This window comes from Salarias fasciatus, chromosome 11 (assembly GCF_902148845.1).
Source record: "Salarias fasciatus chromosome 11, fSalaFa1.1, whole genome shotgun sequence".
Classification (NCBI taxonomy): domain Eukaryota; kingdom Metazoa; phylum Chordata; class Actinopteri; order Blenniiformes; family Blenniidae; genus Salarias; species Salarias fasciatus.
Window position 1 is genome coordinate 19,340,222 of NC_043755.1, and position 14,265 is coordinate 19,354,486.

Sequence of the window (14,265 nt, forward strand, 5' to 3'; positions counted from 1 at the left end):
AAAAATATCATAAAACAAAGCAGGGGGAAAGAAGGGCCGAGACCTTTGAAGTCACCATATAATGAGAGAAACATTTGTCCAGTTTATATCAGCTCCCTGAGGGTTTGGGCTTCTTCTGTTGATATAAAGCTGCCCAAACTATAATTTAGGACTTTTAACACTAAATTCTTAAATAGATGGAAACTTTTCACTTCCTGAATGTGACTTCTAAAATTCGGAATCGAATCAGGTATTTTAAAGTGCGTCTCCTCTGCAGCAGCTCCAGCTCAAACTCGCAGGGAGTTCAACTCAGATTCAAGGTAATTAGATACTGAAAATATAAATCAGATCTCGATAGTATCCCGCTTATAGAAACGCTTTACTGATGTACATGTAAGGAAATCAAATATAGCTCTCCAATATGGAATAATAAAAGTTTTAAACTGCAAATATAACATCATTCTGTTTTGACATTTCCCTGGTAGCTGAAAAGAATGAAAATATTTCTGTCTTTACTGGTGTATTTCTTTGTTATTTGTTTCCACGCATTTTCCATGATTTTGTTTTTTGCCAAGTAAAGTCCAAAACAAAGTGTTTTTACCAATTCTAATTACTTTATTTTCCTTAAAAACCACAGATCCATGATATTAGTACAAGAAGAATACAAGAAGGTCCAAATGGTGTCAAACTAAATAAAGGTTACAGTCAAAGACAATCGAAAGTAACAGCACTAAAAGGCAGACGGTCGGTCACACATTCTCCATGATTTCAGCTCTTATTCCAGATTAGATGAAGTGGTGTGCTTTGTGCGGACAGTACTGCAGAGGTTTCATCGTATAATGTGGCCATTAAACCTACAGATATGGTAAAAGTCTTTCAGCTCGGGGAACGCAGACGGACGGGGAGCCCATCTGGATGCCTCACTCTGATTGGACAGCTGACAGTCGTTTCCTGGCCGCTCTCTGCCGACTGGATGAACGGAGAGGAAAGGAGGGGAGAGAGCGTGGAGTTCATGGCGACCAGAAACTGGCTCTGGAAAAAGGGAGAGACAGTCAAAAGTGAATAACTTGGCGACCGGCGCTGCAGATAAGGATGAGAGGTGACGTGTTGGTTTCAGCCGAGAATCTAATAAATGATTCCTCCTCCTGCAGGCCAGCGTTCAAATAACCATAACTCAAGATGACACTGACAATTAAAAAGCATTATGCAAGAGTCTGGCAGGCAGGAGGCCTCAAAGCATGATTCAATATTCCTGCAAACAATGAGGAGACAGAGGGAGATGCTCAGTGTGACGTTACACAACCCTCCCGCCGGGCATGTCCCTGACACACACACACACACACACACACACACACACACACACATACACACATAAACACACTCTGTTAACAACTTGCCACTACAATCATTCCTGGGTGGTCTGATTACAAGTCGGCAGGTCTGACTGCAGGTGTGAAAGCGGCACAAACAGGTGCTGCGGAGTCCTCGGCTTCAGGAGACGAGGGTCCAGCGTGCCGCGGAAATACCGACACGCCTCCGACGGTCCGACCGTTTGGTTTGAACGCTGCAAACTTTTAATGTGATTTGCCCAAAGTAGGAAGCATTCAGTCGTTCACTGCTTGTTTTACAGGTGTTCACTTCTCCTTTTACCTTCTCTGAACAGAGCGGCTGGAGAATAATTACCGCTTCCTTTGAGCCGCTCAAAGCTTTGCACTGTTTGATGCTTGAGGGACACAGAGAGTGAAGGCAGAACTTATTGTTCATAAAAAAAAAATTCATGTTGATGGCTTTTCATTGAATAATATTAAAAAAAGAATTATGAATTTTAAAAATCTGCAATAAATTCACAACCGCTAAAACCAAAGACCGCCCCAAAGGGAGAGTGACCTGTTGGAAATCTGTCGGATCCACTGAAGCTCTTTCCTTCAAGTTTGTTTATATCCTCATCAACATAGAATTCTTCTAATTGCTTCAGTCTGGAGTGTGAAGTTAGAACGCCGGATCAAACCACCAGTCATTTTTCAGACATTTGGGAAAATCCTGCTAATGAGCTCCAAACAAATTAGCCGGAAAATCTGTCAATTCTTAAGTGAGCGTCTGGTCAACCTGATCGACTGACCATTTAAATTCTCACAAAGTTCTTTGTTTTTGTTGAGTTGCATTAAAAAAAAACAAAAAAAAAACAAACAAAACAAAACAGTTTTTCCAGCAACAGTGACGTCAGTTCTTGTCTGCAGCGTTGATGCCCAGGAAGAAGCACAGCCTGTTTCAGCTTGGATTTCTCCTTCCTGCCAGTGGCTAAGCCAGATGGCCCCTTATTCCAAATCACAAACAAAAACTTAAGCTTATTTAGCTGATTTTCCTACTGCACAGATCCCACGCTAAAGCTTAGGAACAAAGGATACATTTCATAGCTTTTCATTCAACTCGGTTCTCAACAATGAAAACGTAATGAATGACAGAGAGACGAGTGACGGAGGAAGAGAGCTGGGTTGGGGATGAGAAGCTTCCAGTGCTGCTCCAAGATCAGAATCCTATCAGTCAATATATTCTGCATTCAGGACTTCATCGACTACAACTTCCATCAAAATTAAAAAAAGAAGGTGCATTATTCCTGAAACAGAGCGAGATCAGAACAGAACAGCCTTGGTGAAGGTCCATAATTTCATTATATTAACAGCACAAACAGGAGACTGCAGGCTTTATCCACTCTCAGGCTGTGAAAACTAGTTTTTACATGAGGAAGAAAACCAAACTATGACACCATGTGAAACTGGCGCAGATCTATGAAACTGATAATGTTTCTATTTTGCACAAGTCTGTGTGTCCACCGGCGTTTGTCTTCACTTTAATGTTTTGGTAAATGAGAGATCGGAGGTCTGCGCTATTCTCTGAGGCAAACTCAGGAGCTATGAAAAAATAAAATAAAGGTTTGGGACTACTGCTGCATTATTTACAAAAAAGTCACTAAGATTCATGTATTCTTGAAAATGAACCCATGAAAAGCAAAAAAAACTCAGCAACATTACCAACGCAGACTATTTCTTGAGCCTAAAAAAGCATTTCAGATTTCTCTGCACCTCAATGAATTATTCAAAGGTGTCTTGAAGTCCAGACTCATAAACAATGTGTTATATGAAAGCAGAAGCAGCATTCCTCATTTTAAAAGCCCTTAAAGAAAGTTTTCATCAGCATGTAAATCGCCTCTGCACTCAGCCATCAGCAGAGCTTCCTATTTAACACTTAGCAGCAGACAAAAAGCCTTGTGGCTTGACACGTAAAACACAAGCCAGAGTAACAAAACTACAGAATAATCCGATGACTGCGGGTCTCTGGAAAACATCTCAGCACGTGTTGTCTCGATTAGAATCCACTCAACAGCTTGTGAAGGTTTATACTGAACAATGACCGGCTGTGTAGAAACACTCTTGTCTGTAATGACGGGTTCTGCTGATGGCAGGTCACGGCTCAATCATAACTGCGCTAACTGGAATAAATAATGGAAATTACAGGGCGGCCCTCGGCAGTCTTCAAGTGTTTGAAAATGGCAAATTGATCAGTGGTACATTAGCTCCTGCAGAGGCTGCGAGCGGCGGCGTACCCGGCCCGCTTCAGTAGTTGATCATCTTCCTGATCGCTTCGAAGCACTTCCACTTGTCCGGGATGTAGAAGGGCTCGTAGATGTGAGGGAAGGGAGTGTCGTAACCGCAGACCCTGCTGATGGGAGCCTCCAGGTTCAGGAAACATTCCTCCTGCAGAGGAGAGAGGAAGAAAGGAAACAAATGACGACAAATATTCAATGCAGACAGAGCTTATCGGCACTCATTCAGGCAGGGAGTGAGGCTGGGATTCCTCTGAGCTTTACTCACCTGCAGGTTACAAGATGCGGTTACATCTGAATTTGATCACTCTATCGACAACGCTGATTATTTATGGAGGCAATAATAAGTTGTGCCATCGACTAAGCCATATTATTTGAGACGTTTCCCAGAAGGAATCCCGTCACATGTGGTGTCAGAATCAGGTTCAAATCATCTCCAGCCATCCCATCACACCTCATTTAAAGCAAGTGCAGGAGCAAAAGCACTGTTAGTTGTAAGAAAAGCGCAGCTCAACTTAACTGTTCGTAATTATCACAATGCTCAACATGTTCTCGCACATAAAATGTCACCTGATGTCATGCAGCTCTAAACAAAATGTAAAGGTTCAGTCACGAAATCTAATCATACTATCCTGATCAATGTAATATATATATATTTTTAAATCAAAAACAAAACAAAACAAAATAAAAAACTATATAAAGTCATAGAAATGGAAGTAACATTTTCTTGAATATGCTAGTGCTCAGTAAATATCAGCAGGGAAACAAACAGGCATTATAGGATTCAGGAACATAATAAATAGTGAGTTAGAGACGGAGGGGTGTGATTAAATAAACTTGACTTCTTTCTTTCAAGACATAATGACAGTTTGTAAGCATGTGTGGAAGGAGTGAGTTTATATGTGCTATAGCTGGAGGGACCTGGGTCCATAATGCATGGAATGTGTTCATAATTGGGAAGGTGTAAGTACATATGTACATGTGTTTAAAAAGCAAAGTAATGATTTGTAACATGTCATGATTTAGATGTTTGAAATAATCCCCCTAAGATTTTACAAGCTTATGATTGAGCAATAACCCTCTACATTTCCAATAAAAGTTTAGAGGACGACCAGCTGGTATCCAGTGTTATGAACAATATCAAACCCGGAACAGTTTCAAATAGTTACTTTGGAACTCAAAAAACTCTTCTAAGATTTCATTCTCTCATCAAATATCAGCAATAGGAGCCCTCAGAAAGAGCCTGCGCTCACGCAATTTGGCAGGAGTGCAAAATCAACCATGACTCGTGTCTCGGTTTTGGCATATGACCTTCTCCCGTGGAGACACAGCAGAATGAAGCTGGTCAAAACACTCCAAATGGGACAAACCCCCCGACGAGTTCAGCGAACACGCTTGGCTGCGTCTGCGCAGATTTTGCAGGATCAGACCTGAAGTACCCTCTGCAGCACTGCGACCGAACCCTGGTTCACTTCCTGAACACTTCTCCTCCGTCTTGCTGGTGTTTTTGGACTCAGTGTTCTACATCCAACCATCCATGTAATCCCACATGATGAACCCACCAACATGTTGGCAGGGTGAGACTTGCATGTGTCACACCTTTTTATTTCTCTTTTGTATCTTGTGAAACATTTGGCAGAGTCCTGAAGACTGTCAGACTTGATGAAGACGTCTTTTTTGTGTGTTTGTGCTTTTACAGCCCGAGAAGAGAGATAAAAAAAACTGCATCAGAAGCTTTCAGCTGTTGTGTGGCTCACTTTGCTTAGAGGCGGAGCTTTCCAGTCTAACAGGCTGACAAATCTAGAACTATGATTCAGTATAAAATAAAATACATGAAACAATATCTGAGAGGAGTCATCCAGTGTGCTATGGACAAAAAAGCCTCTTTCTTCTTGTCAGACTCTTATGATTCATTGTGAAAGTGCATAATTGCATACAATCATCAGTGATTGGTTAACTTGCACTCACTACAGAGCTGCAGTAGCTGTAACAGGGAGCGAGTGTGGTGCTTTATTAATCTGAAGTAAACTGTTCATCCTGAGCGCTTCAGGATCTCTTTAGTTGAACCAGAAAAATCCCTGAATGAGTTCATCAAATTATTAAAGCTTAAAGTTTTAAGCTGAAGTTCACTTTTTTGAATTAAAGCTAAGTGGAAAGTGTAAAAGTAGATGTCTGTTGCACATCCGGTGGAGACGACAAAGAGGGCTTCACTGTTAACAGACACTACAAAACAAGCAAAGTCATTTTAAAATGAGTGATGCTACTTAATATAAGAAATGACATGTCAAGCATTTAAGAAAAAAAAACACTTATTGCTATGAGGTTTATTTTTTTTAACAATAAAGACAATTTAATTTAAAATTAATATAATAATAAAAATAATAATAACAATAATGATAATAATAATAATAATAATACTAGATTTAATTCAATTTAAGTCAAGACATAAATCACTACTGCTACTACTACTACATCTTCACATTTAAATCTACTGCTGCTGGAGCATGGGTTCTCAACCATCGGACCGTGGACTGGTAATGGGCCGCAAAGAGAGAATGAAAAGTTTTATTTGGAAAATTTACTTACAAATTTCTGTTTGTCTACATTGAGTTTTATTTTGAAAAACATTTCACTTCCGGGGGCCACACGGTGGTGCAGTGGTTAGCGCTTGTGCCTCACAGCAAGAAGGTCCAGGGTTCAATACTGGCCGGGACTCAGGGCCTTTCTGTGTGGAGTTTGCATGTTCTCCCCGTGTGTGCGTGGGTTCCCTCCGGCTTCCTCCCACGGTCCAAAAACATGCACGTCAGGTTAATTGGCCACTCTAAAAAATTGCCCCGAGGTATGAATGTGTGAGTGAATGGTTGTATGTCTGTGTATGTATATATATGTCAGCCCTGCGACAGACTGGCGACCTGTCCAGGGCATACCCCCGCCTTTGCCCATAGCAGCTGGGATCGGCTCCAGCCACCCGCGACCCCGAAAGGGACCAGCGGCAGAAAATGAATGAATGAACTTCACTTCTGTCAGTGCTTCTTTCCAGCTAACTGTCATTTTTTTATTCCTACATTATCCATCCCTCATTAAGGCCTTTTCACATAATGTCCTGCTGTTCATTTTGTCCTGCTGGTTAAAAATCATGTAGCTTGAAAATGCTGCTTGAAAACGATGAACGGGATAAAGTGGTATCGAGGATAGAAGGAAGTTCAAATGGATGACCAGACAAAAGGATGGCTGATCGCTGTAATCACCGAAATGCTGAAAGCGCTCTAGTTTACATATCATACTGTTATTTGCAGAGTTTTTATAAGCGATCCATGCACAAGTGCACTCAGAACACAGTATGATAAAAACAATCGAGCCTCTTTTGACCATCTTCCTTCATTGTATTTTTCCATTAAGATAGTTTCACAAAGACAGCATTGCTTGATTTTCTAAAAGTACCGATTTCACCGACTCCCAGTGCTGTTGTGGTGCTGATGAACAGATGAAACATAAATGTTTAACGACTGACACTTTTTCATTACAAAATTGGCGGGGTTGAGTCTCCCTACGCATCCAGCTATGCACGAAGCCACAGCTACCCTGGGATAGACTGACAGAAGCAAGGCTGCCATTCTGTGCCATCGGATGCTCCGCCCACCACCAATTACTCACTCTCACACTGCACTCCTGGTGTTCCCTTGAGGTCTCCCATCCAGGTACCAACCTGCTTAGCTTACGAGGTCTCACGGGATCGGGCATCAGCAAGGTGGTATGGCCAAATAAGAGCCAGCCCACTGTGGGAGATCCCACACCTTGGCACCAGTGACAAGTAAACCCTGAAAAAAAAAAAGGGAGCCCCACCTGATCTGCTGCTGCCTCCGTTATCTGCCTGGCAGCTGGACCCAGCGTCCGACAACTGGAAACCTGCTCCACCCAGCTAATTAACTGTGATTAGCTTTAATGAATGTCCTCTGCATGGAGACTACAAGTCCGACAAACCTCCCCTTCCTCTTCACCGTCTTTTCAAGCTGACTTTAGAGCAACATAAAACAGATTCTCACGAACAGGCTGTGGCAGATCCTCGCAACCTCCACTGCACTGCTGCTATACGAGAAGATAATGCTGGTATTTTTCCTGCTTCTTCTTCTTTTTTTAATATGCCTGTGATTTATTTCATGCACTGAAAAAAGCTCATGACCTAAAGGGTTTGTTCAGGTTAATCAGAGACAACTAATTATTAAGAAAATGCATGAGATCCAAGAAAGAAAAAAAAAAAGCCACAGGTTCTGAATAATGAAAAGCTGATTCTTTGAAAATGTGAAGCATCCAGTGAACAGCGATGATACGAATGCTGCAGGCAGCAGGCAAGTTTGGTTTCTGCTCACGTTACCCGCAGCAGGCAATAATATGTGACTGCATTCTTCGGGTTACGATATCTTCAGGGCGTGAAACCGATCAAATGTTTTCTCATTTTATTTTATAGATCATTAAAGTATCATTAATGAACGCCGCAGCTGGCACGGAGCAAGCAGAGGTGTGAGGGGCTTGGCTTGAGCAAAGTTGAGTGTCAGTCACAGGAAGGCTGCAAACTTGGGTTGAACATCAGCAGGTAACAGGAGCGTACTTGAATAGACATGGCCTGCAGGAATGCTGCTGTACTCATAACATTTCAGGTTGTCAGGTGAGGATCCATCCATAAAGTTGCTTCGGTGCAGGCTTGACAGAATATCTCTTTTTAAACATTATTCATTTGACAGCAGAATATGCAAGGAACGAGCTCTTTTATCTAAGATATTTATATGAAACTGGATTTGGAAAGTTTCTCCTTACCTGAAAACATCAAACACCACAAGGTGCCTGCTTTTTGTCTCATTTGATTAGAGACAGTGTATAGCCCTTCACATCCTCTCAGAAGAAACCTTAGCATCTATTCTGTGCTGGACTACAGACAACCAGTCAGACAGTAACAGGGAGTTTGCTCTTTTGTCTGGATCAGATCTGTAATCTCCTCTAAATACATTTAGTGGACGTGGGAGTAAAGTACAGTAGTGTGCCTGCCCGCCTGCCACCACAGCTGAATCCAGGGAAGGCCACACTGCTCGGGTTTCATTCAAATCAATGTTTATCTTATGGGAAGTGCATCATTATATGTAGCGTGCTTAAATGTCACATTAAAAATATGTCAACATGGCAGCAGTAGAAGCGCCGGTGTCCTGCAGTGGCACAGGCTTTAAAAATACTTCACAGCATGAGCGTAGGATCACATCCTGTCACACAAACATCGGAGGTAGTCAGAGACACCCGCAGATTGGGGGTTACAGCTAGACGGGGTGGGAAAGTGCCAATATTACATGCTAAATCAGCTAAGAGCAAATGGACTCAACTTCAGCTGAAGAAAAAAAAGGATACAACGGAGTTCTGATGTTGTCTCTAGAGACACACCAGTGACGCTCAGACACGCATGGTTCACGTCCCTGTGGGTGGTCAGCTGATGTACTGTTACTTATTTACACTCGCATGCCAAATGGTTCAATGGTGACCATTTTCGCTGGGTGTGTGACGGCTCATAATGTTTGCAAACTGCACCTTACGTGGCTCATCATTGAAGCTGGAGGTCTGACGATGTGTAGCTCATGAGTGTGACTATGTAGAAATACTCCAAGACTGTTTTGGGTTTATTACAATTCAACGACCAGACGTGAATTGTGGCGAGGTGACAGTGGCTGTCAAATTGTAACTAATTAATGATATGATTAATAACACTGTTAAATGACGGTGCCTTCTGCTGTCTACACTTTATGCAATTATTGAATATTATTGGTACTGTTCCCAAGATTCACGTGATACTATAAAGGTGTTTTAACCAAGACAGCCCCAAAATATTCATGGCTACCAAAGAATTTTTGACTGCCTTGGTGACTTCCACCAGGGAAATGGACGAGGTCACCCCAGAAGCCTAATGCCTAGTAAGAGAGGAATGTCTCTTGGTTCCAGGAAATCCTCAAAATGTTTCTACCAGTTTTGAATAAAGTCGTCACTTGTTGAGCACAGCTTGAGAACAACCACTCCTACCTCTCCTGAGCCACCAGAGTGCCCAGGAGCACCTTTCAGACTAACAGAAAGTCGCTCTTCACAGCTCCTCCGATCTCCTTCCACACCACAGTTGTAGCCAGTTTAGCATGACGATATCTTTGTGCTGATTCAGGCATCCGTATGGTTGCAGGTCAGGAGAAACGACATGAAGACGATCATCGACCCAAGACCCAAGCAGCTCTGGTAGCAAGCAGACTTATATGCTCAGGTTCAGATGGGGTGCTAACCCTTCCAGGTTACTCAGTTTGTAACTGCCAACGAGAGCGTTGAAGCCACTCAGTAAGACTAGGGAGAGTGTTGGCGATACCCTTTCCAGGACCTCAACCACTGACTCCAAGAACGCCAAAATACTGCTGTTTGGTGCAACAGAGGTTTCAAATCCACCACAGAGAGGCAAACCTCTCATCCACCGGAACAAACTCCAACTGTGTGGCCAACCACCATCTGGGGGTCTGCGAGTATTCGAACACCCGCCCAGTGCCACTCACCCTGTCCAACACCCAAGCAGAAACGAGACCAATTCCTTTACTGAAAGGTTTAGTTCCAGAGCCAATGTTTCGCATGGAGGTGAACCCAATTATATTTAGTTGGTACACATCTCTATCATACCAGTTTTCTCCCCATACCCCCCCAGTGAGGTGGGTAAATAAAGTAAAAACTGTTTATAAATGTGGAATGTCCATCCATCCATCCATCCATCTTCAAAGCCTCTTCATCCTTTTCAGGGTGGCGGGGGGCTGGAGTCAAGCCCAGCTGCTTTGGCCGAGGGCGGGGTCCACCCTGGACAGTTCGCCAGTCTATCGCAGGGCTGACATATATAGACGGACAACCATTCATGCTCACAGTCACACCTACAGCCAAATTTAGGGTGACCAATTAATCTGACATGTATGTTTTGGACCGTTGGGGGAAGCCAGAGAACCCAAAGGGATCCCACATGCAAACGCCACACAGAAAGGCCCCAAGCCCGAACCCAGGACCTTCTTGCTGTGAGGCAAGAACGCTAATCGCCAGCGCCACCGTGTGGTCCAATGTAGAATGTCTTACTAAAAATATTTTCGTAAGGAAAACTTATTCATAAAGCAGCATCACCACGCAAGGTTTGCATGCACAGTGTTTTACAAAGAAATAAAGGAAATGCAGGGGGCGGGGGAAGCTGATCAAACAGAAGCTTGAACAAAACAGAAGTGGCCTGAACGAACAGTGAGTCAGGATGAAGCGCAACAGTATCTCCAGGTGACTCCAACAAAATTGAGCAAGGCACAATGAGCAGGCTTATCTGTCTCATAGACGGAGGACTTCAACACTCCAGATTCCCCGGGAGTGGGATTAAACGTGTTACATGGCGGAGTTGAAGACAAAGTCAAAAACAGCTCGTTATATCTGAACCTGGTTTCAAATCAACCCAGACCCTATTATATAAAGCACTGTGTCAATGTGTTAGTCAAGATGTTGTAAAGTAACGATGGCCACAATGATAAGATATGAATTACAGAACACGATGCAAAGTGAATGGAGAGAAAAGAACACTATTTACCACCCTTCACACATAAACAGCTTCAGTTATTGGTAAACTTGCAATCCTTGATTAGTTCTATATGAAGGTTATGGATGACACTTTCCTGAATGAAGCACAGATCCTCTTTGGATGTAGGCTGGCTCAAATTCTTCTGTCTTTTCATGTGATTACAGACATCATAATATTTAGATCCAGTACCAGCACACAGGACACCTAATTTGTCAAGCCATAAAATCAGTGGGCTCCCCCGTACAATATTTTCTGTATGAAGAGTAAAAATGGGACTGATTTCTCAGTAGTTAATTCTGGAGTTTATGTTGGGGTCTAGCAGAGTTGTCACTGCAAATTAAGACTTTAACTCATCCTTCAGTTCTAATGTGCCTCCAGGCTATTTCGACAGTGCAGCACAGGAATTTCAACAACCTTGCAAAAAGGTGAACATTAACTTTGAAGTCGGCAGATAAAAGGTCATCATAACGTTGGCCTCGGGATCTGAATGGCTGATGGAAATGAGCAGCGGCAGACCACCTTCATTACCTGTACAACGTCCATAATGCCGTTACAAAATGCCGTCCGCCTGCATCCAATCCTCAGAACTCACGCAAAAGCTTTCCTGTATAAACACTGGCCTTTGAAGGCAATTCAGTGTATCCCCCTGATGAAGAAGGACACGCTGGTTGTGCTACGGGTGGGGGGTGCTATCATAACTTTTACAGCGAGGCACAATGCCCCGAGCACTGAGCTGCTTTTCATTCACAGGACCCTGCCAAGCAACCAGGAGTCTGATTCTGACTGAGGAGGCATTTATGGGAGAAGAGATGGATGCTTTCATCCACAGCTGACACTGATGGGAGCCTTTGAACCACAGCTCAGCACCCACAGCTTCACGTTGGATTATGTTAGTTCAAATTACACTAGTCTGATGGAGAGCACTGCCAATGGAACATCATGAAAATGATCCCAGGGCCTCACATATATAACGCTAAGACCCCCACTGTGACAAGGCCACACCATGCACTGGAATCTGTGTGAGTTCGACCACAGAGGGTTATTTCTAGTAAACGAGAGGTGAAGTTATCAGAGAAGTTGGTATATGTGGAGTTTATGAACATCTTTTTCCGGTAGCGGCCAACATTTCATGTGCTTACATAGAATGTCTCTTTGAAAAAACAAAAAAGTCTTTTTCTTTCCTCCAAAAAAAAAAACCAAAAAAAAAAACCAAACAAACCACAAATTCATGATTTGGTTTGGGAATGCGAATTGCCTTTAGTCACATCTTGTAGTGGTATGTAGAGCTAAAACCGTGAGCGTGTGATTCACCACTCCTGTCTGTGCATCCCTGTGGTCCACATGAGAAGCGTCTCCAGCCGCAGCTCTTCCTGCCCCGACCGGTCCCATGCACTCCTCAGACATCCAGAGAAGCGCCAACTCAGTGACACATTTTTAAATCGCTGAGGCTGCAGCCAAAGCCTGATGGTGGCGGAGGTTTGCCAACATCTACCAAACACTCTTTTGTTCTTAATACAAAAGAGAAAATCAAAGCCATAAATGAATCTTCCAGCAAGCGAGCGGAGGCCTGGGGTAGGTAGTAGTTGGAGTCATCCAGTCCAGAAATAACAGAGTCAGCTTTAAACAGTACTTCCCAGACTATACAAGTTTCACCAACTACCATCCTATCATTTTCCTCCTTTAATTTTAAACTCCTGGGTACAAATTCACCCTACAAAAACAAAAAAAAAAAAAAAGAAGAAGAAGCCAGTTGTGAGAGGAGGATCTAACTATCCACAAAGCTATTAATATGTGGCTGTCAAATATATTAACCATTCACTCTATTTATAAATACCAAAGTGAAAAATATGACATTTATCTCCAGTGTGACAACTGCTTGAAACTTTCTTGTCTTATCTGATCAGAGGATGAGTAAATATGACTTTAGTCAGACAGATCAGATCATTTGAAAATGTCACATCATTAACCTTTCGTAATGCGTCTGTTCATCATCAGGCCAGCAGAGATAATTATTTGAACATTGATAAATAATAAAATTAACATCACCTCTGGTTGGGTGAGTCAATGGTGGGTGCTGCACTGCTTTTATGATGAGGAAAAATATTCTGAAATGTTTTTGTTGGCTTTTTCTTTTCCATCTGTGAAGAGTGTTAGAAGTATGTCTTAGCCAAAAAATGATGGAGCACTCACCTTTGCTGATTTAAAATGAGTATAATTCAGACCACAAGGCGCTCCTGCCAATAAGACTGCACTACGCTAGAGGGCAGACTAAAAAGCTTTTAATAAAATGTATGAATGTTGAAATAAAATTGTTAAAAAAAAGAATCCATTTACTTTTTTTTGACACTGGATTTTAAATGCATCATTTTAAATATTACAATGTTAAAAGTTTATCCTGGAAGACGGCCAAAGTGAGAAAACACATTTAGCCAAATTTGAAGGCACTTGTACTGAAAAAGAGGCTGTTCTGACTCCCGTGGTTGCCTGGAGATGATGTTCGTCACTGAAGCCATTTATATGCTAAACCGCTTCAAGCACATCACCAACAGCACCGAAAATATGATGACCCCCAAGGTCAAAACACACTCACTAAATCCGAGTTAGCTGAACGCTGCTGAGAAAGGCTTCCTGGAAAATTGCCAATCAGTAGAAAGACAAATGGTGACGTTAGAACGACGGCGAGGAGAGTTTGCAAATATGAACAAATGGATAAATTCCCTTTTGGGGATCGTTGTTGCTTTGCAGGCTAATTGTTGGTCGTTCTAATTCACTGCCGTTACAATGGATACCATGAGCAGCATAATTCACTCTGCTCTGCTCATGCAGTCAGTATTGTATTACTGACTGTATGTGACTTTAATCTGATGTCTCAACCTTTAGAGGTGAGGTGAAGGTAAGTTTTTGATCAATTGTGTGAAATGACCAGGCAGGTCTCTGCTCTGGAACAAGCAATGTTTAACACATTTTTTTTCTAATCCCACAAATTTGCATATGTTCCAATCTATAAAATATCAATGTTTGTTATAACTTCTTTTGAGAGGAAAGGCTTGACGGCTAAAATGAGCGGTGACATCTTTTATTT

The 14,265-nt window shown here is 42.4% G+C and overlaps 1 protein-coding gene across 1 annotated transcript in view; it reads right to left on the reverse strand.

The window, feature by feature from the left end:
* Positions 1 to 567: 567 nt before the first annotated feature.
* bckdhb (branched chain keto acid dehydrogenase E1 subunit beta) overlaps positions 568 to 14,265 on the reverse strand; it is a 59,109-nt gene continuing 45,411 nt past the window's right edge. The window contains exons 10-11 of the mRNA XM_030101959.1: positions 3,581 to 3,731; positions 568 to 1,011 (exon numbers count right to left, since the gene is read on the reverse strand). Of these exons, the coding sequence (XP_029957819.1) occupies positions 3,591 to 3,731 (141 nt within the window). The 3' untranslated portion in view covers positions 568 to 1,011; positions 3,581 to 3,590. The remainder of the gene's footprint in view (positions 1,012 to 3,580; positions 3,732 to 14,265) is intronic.